Raw genomic sequence first — 12,582 nt, forward strand, 5'->3', positions numbered from 1 at the left:
GTCTAGCCAGACTTGCAAGGTAGAATTCGGATCATGATAATGGTGGGCAGGGAGGGGAGGAAGTCTTTAAGAACTAGAGGAAAGTTTTATTTTTCATCGGTGCTACAGCGTACCTTGACAGGCTCGTCTCCTCCCCTAGACGCCTCTGCAAGGGGATCTCCAGTGGCCGACAAATGGGCTTTGGGTCTCCACTCTGCACTCCCCCCCTCATTCGCTATGGCAAGATTTTTTTGTTTTGATGATGCCTTATACCTGATACCTTCAACACCTCGAGATTGCACAGGCTGGTGTGCTCCTCCCATGTGGGCTTTATTGCTTCTGAGGTAGATGGCCACTTGTTTACCCTCAGGCTTTTAACCCAGATGCTATATCTTTTGATAGCCAGGCACCATCAGCTTTCTTCACCATATTTGCTTATTCACTCACTTTGTCTTCAGCGGTTGTGTCGGGAAGGTGAGCATCACAGAATGCTAATTTAATAGAAGAAAGTATTCTTGCATTGAGGGAGTACTTGAGTGGAGGCCAATGTCATTCTGCTACCTTAATACTAAACCTACAAATATAGGCATATAGATCTATTTCCCCATTCTCATATATATATTTGCATATGTACATGTCTTTATCTAGACCTCTATAAATGCCCTTTGCCTCCCAGATCTTTCCTCTATTTCCCTTGACTTTCCTCCTGTCCCACTATCATGCTCAGTCCCCACTTGGGTTTCAGCAATACCTCTGTTACATTACACTTGGTTATGCCCTACCAGGCCTCCCACTCCCACCTCACCACCAATTTAGATCACTTGTTGTTCCCTTGTCCCTGGTTTGTTAACACCACTTCCTTTCCCCCACATCCCCCTGTCCTACATCCCCCTGGAACTATCAGTCCCGTTGTTTTCTCCTCCAGATTGTTCATTCAGCCTATCTTATTTAGACAGACCTGGGAAGTAAGACTTTCACCTTCTCCCAATCAATGAAGCTTTATTACTTTTTCCAATCTAGATCTCATGGTTCAACATCATTTCAACCACTCTTCCTGGCAAGGCTCATTTAAGTGTTCCAAGTCCAGTTCTTCACTTCTTCAAAGTGGTCCACGGCTCTCTTTCAGTTTCCCTCTCTTTTCACCTCTTTCAACACTAATCAATCCCAGAAAAAGTTTGTTTCCCATCTTAACATAAAAACGGAGGCCACAAGCCAAACTGTCTACAACTGTGTTTTCCTACTACCCCATCATTCAAATTTATCACATCCAACCTCAATTTCAGTTTTCCATTCTTTGTTAAAAAATAGTATGCCTACAGGCCCTAGGTCCTGACAAAAGAAGGTCATTGCTGCCTAGCTTTTGCAAGGCACCCCAGCAATAGGCTGCTTTGCCTTGAATGTGGTATCGCTTAGATGGGCAAACTTGCTGCTGTGGCATCACTAAAATTTTAAGGACTGCACAAGCCCACGTACCATCAACTGAGTGGCTGCAGGATCATTTTGCTGTGATGAACACAAGGCACATCACATTTCCTGGGAATAAATGGGAACAAAAAACTTATTCCTCAAATACTGGAGACCCGGGTAGATTTAAACAAGTAACAGCTTCCTACCTTCAGCAAGAGAATCCAGAGGCAATCATTAAACTAACTATGTATAAAATGTGTCCAAAACCTTCACAGAAGAACTATGATACAAATGCTGTCCACAACTGTCTAATTTGCTACTATGCAAAGACTGACTCTTTTTCCACATGGGGATTGTTTTAGTCCAGCTTGACTAGAGAAACAAATATGTGTATAAGAGAGCTTTATTATTTAAAAATAATCATTTTATTGGGGGTTCTTACAGCTCTTATCACAATGCACACATATATCCATTGTGTAAAGCACATTTGTACATATGTTGCCATCATTTTCACAATATTTTCTTTGTACTTGAGTCCTCGGTATCAGCTCATTTCCCCCCTCCCTCCCTCTCTCACTCTGTCCTCCATGAACCCTTGAAAATTTATAGTTTATTATTTTTTTTTGTTTTACCCCAACCGATGTCTCCCTTCAACGACTTGTCTGTTGTCCGTTCCCCTGGGAGGGGTTACATGTCTATCCTTATGATTGTTTCCCCCTTTCCCCCAACCTTACCGTTATCCTCCTGGTATCACTACTCTCATTATTGGTCCTGAGGAGTCTATCTGTCCTGGATTCCCTGTGTTTCCAGTTCTTGTTTGTGCCAGTGTACATGCTCTGGCATAGCCAAATTTGTAAGGTAGAACTGGGGTCATGATGGGGGGGAGAAGCATTAAAGAATTAGAGGAAAGTTATATTTTTCATCAGTGCTATACTGCGCCCTGACTGGCTTGTCTCTTCCTTATGACCCTAAGAGAGAGCTTTATATACAAGAGCAATTGAGAATTGAGAATATTGAGAAAACATCCCAGCCCATAAGTCCAAAATTAGTCCATATATCTGATACCAATCTATAAAGTCCTCTTCAGACTCACGAAATGGAGGAAGATCACAGGGCAGTGGGTGGAACGTCTGTGGATCCAGTGGCAGTAGAAGCATATCAGTGCTGGCAGGGATCTACATGTGGCTCCTTCAGGTTCAGGGCTCTAGCAAAGCTCCACTTGTCTTGTCAGCAAACATGTCTTACAGGGACTGAATGTGTGTGTCCCACCTCCAGCAAGCTATTTTCCTCCTTAGCATCTCTAAATGAGGTCATCAAGCTGCGACCTGACAGGCTAAACTCCACCCCTTCACTCTTAGTCGCAAATTGACAACAGATTATGTAATGACCACAGAGCACCCTTGTCAATTTGACACTTTCATACAACTCTTTAGCCATATATAAATTTCAAACAAACAATAAAATAATACCAGTAGCTAACAGGATAAAATTAAAATGCATACAATTCAAAAATGTGCCACTGTCATATAAACATAGCATTCTATAAATGAACAAAACAAGATATCCTATGCTTAACAATTGCAGTTAGTTACACCTATACCTTAATCCTATAATTCTATGAATATATATTCCCCCGCCTATGAAAGTTTGTAAGCCAACCATTTCATGCCTTTATCTGCCCAAGTTTGGGTATCCAATTTCTATACTGCCCACTTACATCAACCCAGTGCTCTGAGGAGACAATATTCTCTGACGCGAAGAATCTTCATTCCAGTTTTGGAACCTGTGACATCTGCATCCATAAGCAAAGTCAAATCAGGACAAGCAATCCACTAAGTCAGCAGCAATGTGCACCAGTTCACACGCTCAAACATCTTCTCTTCATCTGGACGGGTTCTGGTGAACTCAATGTAGGCTGCCTCACCTAGCTTCACCAGGGTGCTCATTGGCTCTCGTGCCTTTAGACCATGGGCCTCATCACAAATTCACACCAACTCTAGCCCCCTTGGGCTAGGTCATGAACTTCAGACTAGTCATCCTGCTCTCCGTTTCTCCTCTGGTTCCTTGTAAACCAGGCCCATGGGTGTCAGTGGTCAGACTCAACCCATCTATTGCTGCTTTTCTCTCTCTTCCACTCAACAAGTGGATCCAGGTGGTCACCTAACAGCATTTCAGGCTGCCACAGGCTCCCTTTAATGTTCAGTGCTGGAGCAGAGAGTTTCTTCGGGGCTCCAGATTTTGTTTCAGCTTCTGGCAAAACCACTAGTTCAAAATTCAAAGAGTTGCTTTTTTCCTTCAGTCTGTCAACAGCCCTCTAGACAAGTCTCTTGGAATGCAAATGTCCTTAGTACTCCAAAGCACTAGGTGGGGCTTATCTTTTCAGAGTCTTCTTTGCAAACATCTCCTAACCCATTTAAAGATTCAATTTTTATTGGCTGAAGGCAAGGTTTACAAACTATTTTCATACTTCTAATAATCATTTCAATCAATCATTATATCAATAACAATAAGCAGAAGAAATCAGTATAAACAAAATAGAATGTGATCCTAAACTCAATTCTTAAAAGTCAAGTTCAATTCTCATTTACCTTACATTAATCCTCATCTAGACTATTCTATTGATACAAAAATATAGGATTTAGGCCTCTGACAGCATCAAGACATAGCCAGGCTTTCTGTCAGCTATTTTGACCTTCTGTCAGCCATTTTCCCTAAGCAGCATGGTCTCTGAGAAATTCAAGAGGCAATTTCTATCCTTGAGCTCAAAATATACATTAACAACATTCATTTTCATCATCTCAAACAGGAATAGCCAAAGACACAACCAAATAAAATAATCAAAACTTTAACTTCCCATATTCTTTCCAGAAAACAGTACACTGTATGGACATATCTGACCGTTGGCTAGCCAAAGAAGAAAAACTACCATGAGGCAGAAGTTGAACAAACACCCACTCTCCACCTTTTGATTTCTTTCTCTAGCACCCCACTCCTGGTACCATAATGTGTTCGTCTGGGTTGACTAGTGAAACAAATTCATAGAGAGAACTCTATACATAACAGCAATTGAGTAGTGAAAAAACATGCCAGCCCAGTCCAGATAAAGTCCATAAGTCAGCCATTATTCCATATATCTGGTATCAACCTATAAAGTCCTCTTCAGAATCACAAAATACATGCAATCACGCCGAATGCAGGAAAATCACAGACCAGTGGATTGAAAATCTTGTGGATACAGTGGCAGTAGAGACAGCTCAGAGCTTGTAGGGGTCTCCATGTGGCTCCTTCAGCTCCAGGGTTCTAGCATAGCTCCACTTGTCTTGTCAGCAAGCAAGTCTTACAGGGAGTGTGTGTCCTGCCTCCAGCAAGCTATTCATCGCCTTAGCACCTCTAAATGAGGTTATCAAGCTGCTACCTGACGGAGAGGCTAAACTCCACCCCTTCACTCTTAAGTCTGAAATTGACAACAGACTATGTAATGACCACAAGGATATACCAGAAGATACTCTGAAAAATTTAATGGAAGAGCTTCCTCAACCATGAAGAGTGCCTAGATGTTTAGATGAATACACAAAGAAAGAAACAGACATTTTTCCAAGAGTGTGGTATCCACCTGAAGATTATTAGCTGTAGGAGGGCAGAAATTTCTGCAAAGAACAAGAAAATGGCTTCTGTAAACCAGTGGACTGAGTGAAACAACTGTGGCATTTTAATGACAAACAACCTGTGACAGTTGATGACAGTTGTAAGGAAAGGTCAGGAAGAAATACTCCATTAGCAGGAAATTGCAGTAAAATAAAATTATTTTGTAGAATTATATTATGTAGTCATGTAGATTAAATGCTATAAAATAAAAAGACTAACATTGCTGATTTGGTTTTTTTAAAATAGCATGCCCTTTGTGGACTGGAAAGCAATTTCTCCAATGTTGGTTAACTCTAGCCTTATGGAGCTTGCTCTAGCACAGCAGTTCTCAACCCGTGGGTCGCGACGCCTTTGGGGGTCAAACGACCCTTTCACAGGGATCAAACAATTCATCACAGTAGCAAAATTACAGTGATGAAGTAACAATGAAAATGATTTTATGGTTGGGTGTCACTACAACATGAGAAACTATATTAAAGGGTCACGGCATTAGGAACCACTGCTCTAGCAAATATTCCCTCTATTTTCTCTATCTTCAGCTTTAGCCTGACCAGCTGCTCTTTCCATTATTGCTCTTATTTCCCTAAGTTCCCTCTTCAGCTCGGATATTCTCAGCCTATATATTCTTCCTAACCCATCTCATCTCTTCTGTGGGTTCCACTATTATGCATATGCTGATACTCCTAAATCAGAAACACTCTTCCTCCTTAAATACCAAATCATCATTTTCAAATGCCAACTAACCAGTTCCACTTGAATATCACACATAATTTTAAGCTTAATACAAGAGGGCTTTAAAAATTTGTGGAAAATTCCATTATATTGTAAAGCAATTTCTCCACAAACTTAAGCCCCTTCATATAGTCATAACTACCCCTTTGTGCTCCAAACATTCTTTCTTCCTGTATTCCATTACTCCAGACAAGTTTCTCAAGCCAGAAACTTGGGAGCCATCCTGGATTTTTCTCTCCATTACATAAAGGATCACCAAGTAAACTTAGAATTATCCAGAGTTACCATATGATCCAGACATTCCACTCCTTGGTATGTCGATCAAAAGATTTTCTTGGTAGCAGAAACTCAAACAGATGATGTATTGTTCATTATAGCATTATCCACAATAGTCAAAAGGTGAAAACAATCCAAGTGCTCCCAACAGATGAATAAACAGAATACAGTACATACAAAGAAATATTACTCAGTCCTAAACTAAAATAGTAGGGGACCAATGCTATATATACGAGCCCTGGTGGTGCAGCGGCTACGAGCTGGGCTGCGATCTGTTTGGTCAGTAGTTCAAAACCACCCGCAGCTTCCCTGGAAAAAGACTGGGCTTTCTATTTCCCTATCTGGGAAACCCACAGGGGCGTTGCTAAGAGTCAGCACTCAGTGGCAATGAGTTAAATGCTATATATAACATGGATGAGCTCTCAAAACATTACGCTGTGTAAATTTAATCAGATATTACTTACATGAATTGTCTAGAACAGGCAGACACATACACAAGTATGTAATGGTTTCACAACATGGTAAATGTAATTAAAGCCACTAAAGTGTACATTTTAAATTGGTTAAAATGAAAACCTTACAGTGAAACCTGTGAGAGCTGGAACTCAATAGGGCTGCCTTGTTTCCCGGGTCTTGCAAGTTTTCTACCTCTGGGAGGATGTAGTCAACACTTTTCTATCCATCTCTACTAGTCGAAAATACTTAAGAATTCATCTCTGATAGGTTTACACCTTACACAGGTCAAAGCCTCCTGAGGTTTTACGTGATATATTTTACCACGATTAAATTAAAATTAAGAGAATGCCTGTTGAGTCAGCCTCTTAGGAGCCTGCCTTGGGAGGGATCAAAAAAAGGTCACCAACTCCTAGTAATTTAAGCAAGAATAGCAAGACTTTGTCTCTCCTACTCGGGACAAGTTGTCAGGAGGGACCAGTGTCTGGAGAAGAACATCATGCTTGGTAATGCAGAGGGGCAGGGAAACAGAGGAAGGTCCTCAACGAGATGGATGGACACAGTGGCTGCTACAACTAGCTCATGCATAGAAATAACTGTGAGCATAGGACAGGGCTAGATAGTATTTTGTACTGTTGTACATAGGGTAAGGTAACCAGATGTCCCGATTTTTAACAATTTTTCCCACATCCCACAGCGTTTTTAAAAAGTCCCGATTTTCGGAAAGAATGCACGGCAAGCTAGGGTACATGGTTTTCGGCTGCTGTGTGGCTATTTCACCAGGATATGAGTTTTATCAATGGTGTCCCACTGGTGTCCCGCTTTACCAATGTTAAAATCTGGTCACCTTAACCTAGGGTTGCTATGGGTTGAGACCTAAAATCCACCACCACCTCACTAACCTGTGGCACAGGTAAGGATAATTTTCCACTTGCTCAAGCATACTAAAAGTAACAATGGCCAAGGAGTCCATCCTTTTCCCTTCAACAAATTCTTATTTAGAAAATTAAGTATCAGATAATTCTATCTAAAATTACTTTTGGTATTATCTCAAAGATTAGGTGTATTACTCATTATCTTTTTGGTCAGTGTTCAACCAAAAGATACAGAACTTTATCAAAAGTCCCAAAATTTAAAATGAGCTCAATTCCAAAAGTTTTAAGATACCTGTTCAGAAACTCTGAATACCTTTTCCCCATAGAAATTTCCAAGCTGTCCCATGAAAACCTATAATACTCATGTAGGGAAATCTTAGTTATATGCGTTTGAAGAAATGCCTGGTCTATAAATTATTGTTGAAGTTACAAAATAGAATTTGGTATTATCTAAATGAAAACAATGCTTAAAATTATTTAGTACTTTTAAACCATTTAATGCTTTAAAATTGCTTTTTAAACCTTTCTGTATTACATATCAATGATGATATCATAGGAAAAATTATGAAGGTAATTATAAAAACTATTGAACATGTATCTCTCCAAAAATGACACATCTAGTTTCCATTGTTGGATACTATTTGCTTACTTAATTAAAGAAATACTACATGGAAATTTGTTGAGGACTGATGAAACCAAAACAATTACAGAAAAGTTAAGATTCTGTAGAAACTTAAAACAAAGTTTATTATGTTAGAATTCAGGTGAAAGCATTTAAACAAATAAAAATCTAAAATTACTTGGTGAGATTGTAAGGCAAGTAATAAATGGGATTGCTGACATACCTCACTATCTTAAATAGAAATAAAAAATACACTTTCACAAAAATGTCACTGAAGTACTTTATTTCCAAATTGAGAAAAGAAAATCAACAATTTATATTTATTTGTCGGCTTGTTTGCTTGAAAATCACTAAATGGCATCTTAGTAAAAACAAAACAACAGTGACCAAATGGTGACAATTTCCATTCAGAACATATTTGGAAAACTTAATTATCATGTATTAACTGGAGCTTTCCTAATAAACTTTGTGCTCTGGTGACTTTCTTGTACATAATTTTACGAAACTCTATTTCATAGCTGAGAGACAAATGAAGCACAAGGTAGTAGGATGCACTGTATCCCTGAAATTCAGGTGGATTTGCCTCCAAGTCTACACTTCCCGTTCTGTTCAGTACAGCTCTTAACAGGCTTGAATCGGTTACTGTGAAGCGCCTCGTAATCTGTCCTAATGTAGACGGCTAAGGATCGTTTACTAATACTGGTAAGAGTTACCCTATTTGCACATGACAGGTTGGGTGATAGACGACAGCCGTGGGAAGCACAGATTTCATCACGACGTGGGATATTTACTTTTAGGGCATACACAGACAAACGTTTTCAACTTTGGTTTGGACAGTTGGAGTTTGTGTCGGGGCAGAAAACACAAGTGAGCGGTCTACCTGCATCAACTCGCCACGAATTTCTCTCCTGAACCGGGAGGCAAAGAGGGTGGAGATCTAGGACATTGGGGAAAGCGCTAGCGGAGCTCACACACACTTGCAATTCTGGGAAAGTGAGGGGCGGATGGAAATGGGGACGCGAGACCCGCGGCAAAGGACGGGTCTCCCTGGACCAGGCAAGCTCAACACGGCGCCTTCTGACGTCGCCCGAAGCTTACCTCCTTGACAGGTGGGAATTTCTTCTTGCACTCCAGTGACAAGGCCCGCAAATCACTCTGCATATTTTCCAGCAGCTTCTTCACTGCCTCGGGGCTGTTGGTGCCTGACATGATCCCCCCAGCTCCGAGCCAAAGTCCGAGCAGGCAAACGAGCACTGGGGGCGACCAGCAGCTCCTCCAAGCGCCTTCGGTCCTTCCCCAGCTCGCCTCTGGGGCTCCGCCGGGCCTGGGGAGCGAACCCGGAATGCGCGTAAGCGCCCCCGGCAGCCTCGGCTCAACTCCTAGGGTTCCCCCTCCGGGGCGTCCGTCGCCGTCGCTCCGCCCCGCTCGGCTCCGCTGGCTTCGGCTGAAGAGCCCACCTGGAGGGTAAGTCCCTCCCGCGGCGGCGGGGCCCGGCCACACCGGGCGTCACCAGCCAACCTGGCGAGAACCTTCAGTGCCGGCTCCCAGAGCCCCCAAGACTCGCAGACGCCATTAGCCGAGTGGCCCACAATTCCGAGCGCGGCCGGGACACGTCAACCGCACTTCCGGGCTCCGCGGCCGCCGCCCCCGCCCCGGCCAACCCGGGCGGCGAACCGGGGTGGGCGGGGCCAGGGGCGGGGCCTGCCAGGGCCAGCCTGGGTCTCAGCTGGAGCGCTTTCCCACCGCCCACTGCTGGTGGCCTCGTGAGGAGGGGACTTCGTTTGCGGCGTAAAGACGCCTTTGCTTTGCCTTAACAAGTGGCTGGAGTCCGCGGTTCCATTGTATTTCGGTGTAAACAGCGTCCTCTGGGAGGAACCTTACTTCTCTCGGCCTCCTCAAATGCTTGGGCTAGTAGTGGCCCCCAACAACGCCCTTTTGCACGGCCATCCAGTCGACTTGGACTCACAGTGACCCTAAGGGACAGAGGAGAACTGTCCCTTTGAGTTTCGGAGGCTTTTCCGAATCTTTACGGGGGAGGGGCGGGAGGGAGGGAGGGAAGGAGAAGAAAACCTGGTTTCTCCCCAGAGCAGCTGATAGGGTCGACGAACTATCCTTGCAGTTAGTCTCCCATCGCGAAACCCAGACACGAACCGGGTTCCTTCGACACTTTCAAACCCCCAAACTCACTGTCATTGAGTTAATGGCGCCCGACCACCGCCCAAATCAAACCAAGCTGACTCCTATCAGGCAATTCTGACCTGTAGAACCTATAGGAGAAGGTGGAGATGCCCCGGTGAGTTTCGGAGACTGTTTGAGGGAGTCGAACGCCTCCTGGATTTTTGTTTGTTTTTCCTCCGCCGCGTTCAAACTACCGACCTTGCTTGCAGTTATCAGCTGAATGTATAACCATTATGCCACCAGAGCTCCCAAACATCGCCCTTCCCCTGTTAAAATTCTTTTTCTGAAGATCTAAATTACAATTCTGTAGAGTTGTTCAAAGCGCAACTGGCGCACTTGCTGCTTAATCGCATATATTTTCTGATCTGAAAAATAGGGCATAGTTCCTTTCTCCCCATGCTCTACTCTGGCTTCCCAAACCACCCAAATTAAAAGCCGAAATTCCAGAAACCACCTATTAAGTTCTGCGCGATCTGCCCCGCTGATCACTCCTCTCTAAAAGAAACATACCAGGAGATCTGGACATTTTTTCCTCCTTCCCTTTGTTTATTGCTGTATCCACCCTCCAGGTCCCAACCCCACCCACCCCGCCTTCTGTTCCCCAGAATAGTGGCTGGCAGAAATAGTAGGTGATCAATAAATATTTATTGAATGAGTGCCCTGCTAAAATTAGAGCGTTCTGATACTTATTTAGAGGTAGAAAATAAATGCCTTCATAAAGTGTGAAGGGCCAAATTAGTGAGAGGCAAAAGCTACACCAAAAAATCTGTATCTGTGTATTCCTTATGATCCAGCTCAGCCTGCTTGTGCCCAAAACATCTCTCAAGGACTGAAGAGGAAGCTGAGAAAGGTAAAGTCTGATCCAGGGGAGAGGCAGGAACTGAAGAAACCAAAACTACAGACAGGATGTGCTAAGGATACCATTACAAACGGTGGGTTTGAGCTTCATTCAGTTCTTGCGGGGGAGGGGGTGTTTAAAATCATTCTATTGGGGGCTCTTACAAATATTATAACAATCCATATGTTGCCATTGTCATTTTCGAAACATTATCTTTCTTTTTTCTTTTACTTTATTTTTTAAATCATCTTATTGAGGGGCTCTTGCAGCTCTTATAACATGCCATACATCAATTGTATTAAGCATATTTGTACATATGTTGGCATCATCATTTCCAAAACACTTTCTGCTTGAGCCCTTGGTATATAAGTATGCTAGCATTTTGAAAGTACTGTACTTCTTGAAAGGAGCACTGGTGGCATAGTGATTACACCTTGGGCTGCTTTCTGAAAGGTTAGCAGTTCAAAACCACTAACTGCTCCACAGGTGAAAGATCGGGCTTTCTAATACCGTAAGGAGTTACAGACACTGAAACTCACGTTGGCAGTTTTACTTTATTCTATAGGGTCACTTCAACCCTACAGAATATGCATAAAGTTTGCAGCGGATTATTCCTCCAACATGGGGAACCAAGTCCATCTTTGTTGTCTGTTCTTAGTCTGGAAGCTCCACTGAAACTATGGATAGCCTTGAGATGAATGGGAATTCCAGAACACTTCATTGTGCTCATAAGAACTGGTATAAGTGTGTGTATATGTATATATGTATATATGTATATATAGACCATATTAAATGAAGGGGGAAGTGCAGAGTGGAGACCCAAGGCCCAAGTGTCGACCAATGGAGATCCCCTCATAGAGGGGTTTAGGAGAGGAGATGGGTTAATTAGGGTGCGAGGTAGTACCGATGAAGAACACAGCTTTCCCCCAGATCCTGGATGCTTCCTCCCCCCAACTACCATGATCCGAATTCTACCTTGCAGGGCTGGATAGGACAGAGGCTGTACACTGGTACATATGAGGGCTGGAGGTACAGGGAATCCAGGGTGGATGATACCTTCAGGACCAAGGGTGTGAGGGACGATGCTGGGAGAGTGGAGGGTGAGTGGGTTGGAAAGGGGGAACTGATTACAAGGATCCGCATGTGACCTCTTCCCTGGGAGAGGGACAGCAGAGAAGGGGGGGAAGGGAGACTCCGGATAGGGCAAGATATGACAAAATAACGATGTATAAATTACCAAGGGCACATGAGGGAGGGGGGAAAGGGGAGGGAGGGGGAAAAAAAAAGAGGACCTGATGCAAGGGGCTTAAGTGGAGAGCAAATGCCTTGAGAATGACTGGGGCAGGGAATGTATGGATGTGCTTTACACAATTGATGTATGTATATGTATGGATTGTGATAAGAGTTGTATGAGTCCCTAATAAAATGTAAAAAAAGAAAAGAGGAGAAAAAAATGATTAGGGCAAAGACTGTACAGATGTGCTTTATACAATTGATGTATGTATATGTATGAACTGTGATAAGAATTGTATGAGCCCCAATAAATTGTTTTTTAAAAATTTCCATAGCCAATTTTA

General features: G+C 43.0%; 1 protein-coding gene across 2 annotated transcripts in view; it reads right to left on the reverse strand.

Moving 5' to 3' along the window:
* Nucleotides 1–9,585, reverse strand: part of MON2 (MON2 regulator of endosome-to-Golgi trafficking) — a 111,681-nt gene extending 102,096 nt beyond the window's left edge. For both annotated transcript variants that reach the window (XM_075551347.1, XM_075551348.1), the window contains exon 1: nucleotides 9,088–9,585. In XM_075551347.1, the coding sequence (XP_075407462.1) occupies nucleotides 9,088–9,198 (111 nt within the window). In that variant the 5' untranslated portion in view covers nucleotides 9,199–9,585. The remainder of the gene's footprint in view (nucleotides 1–9,087) is intronic.
* Between the last annotated feature and the right edge of the window lie 2,997 nt (nucleotides 9,586–12,582).

This window comes from Tenrec ecaudatus, chromosome 6 (genome assembly GCF_050624435.1).
Source record: "Tenrec ecaudatus isolate mTenEca1 chromosome 6, mTenEca1.hap1, whole genome shotgun sequence".
NCBI lineage: Eukaryota > Metazoa > Chordata > Mammalia > Afrosoricida > Tenrecidae > Tenrec > Tenrec ecaudatus.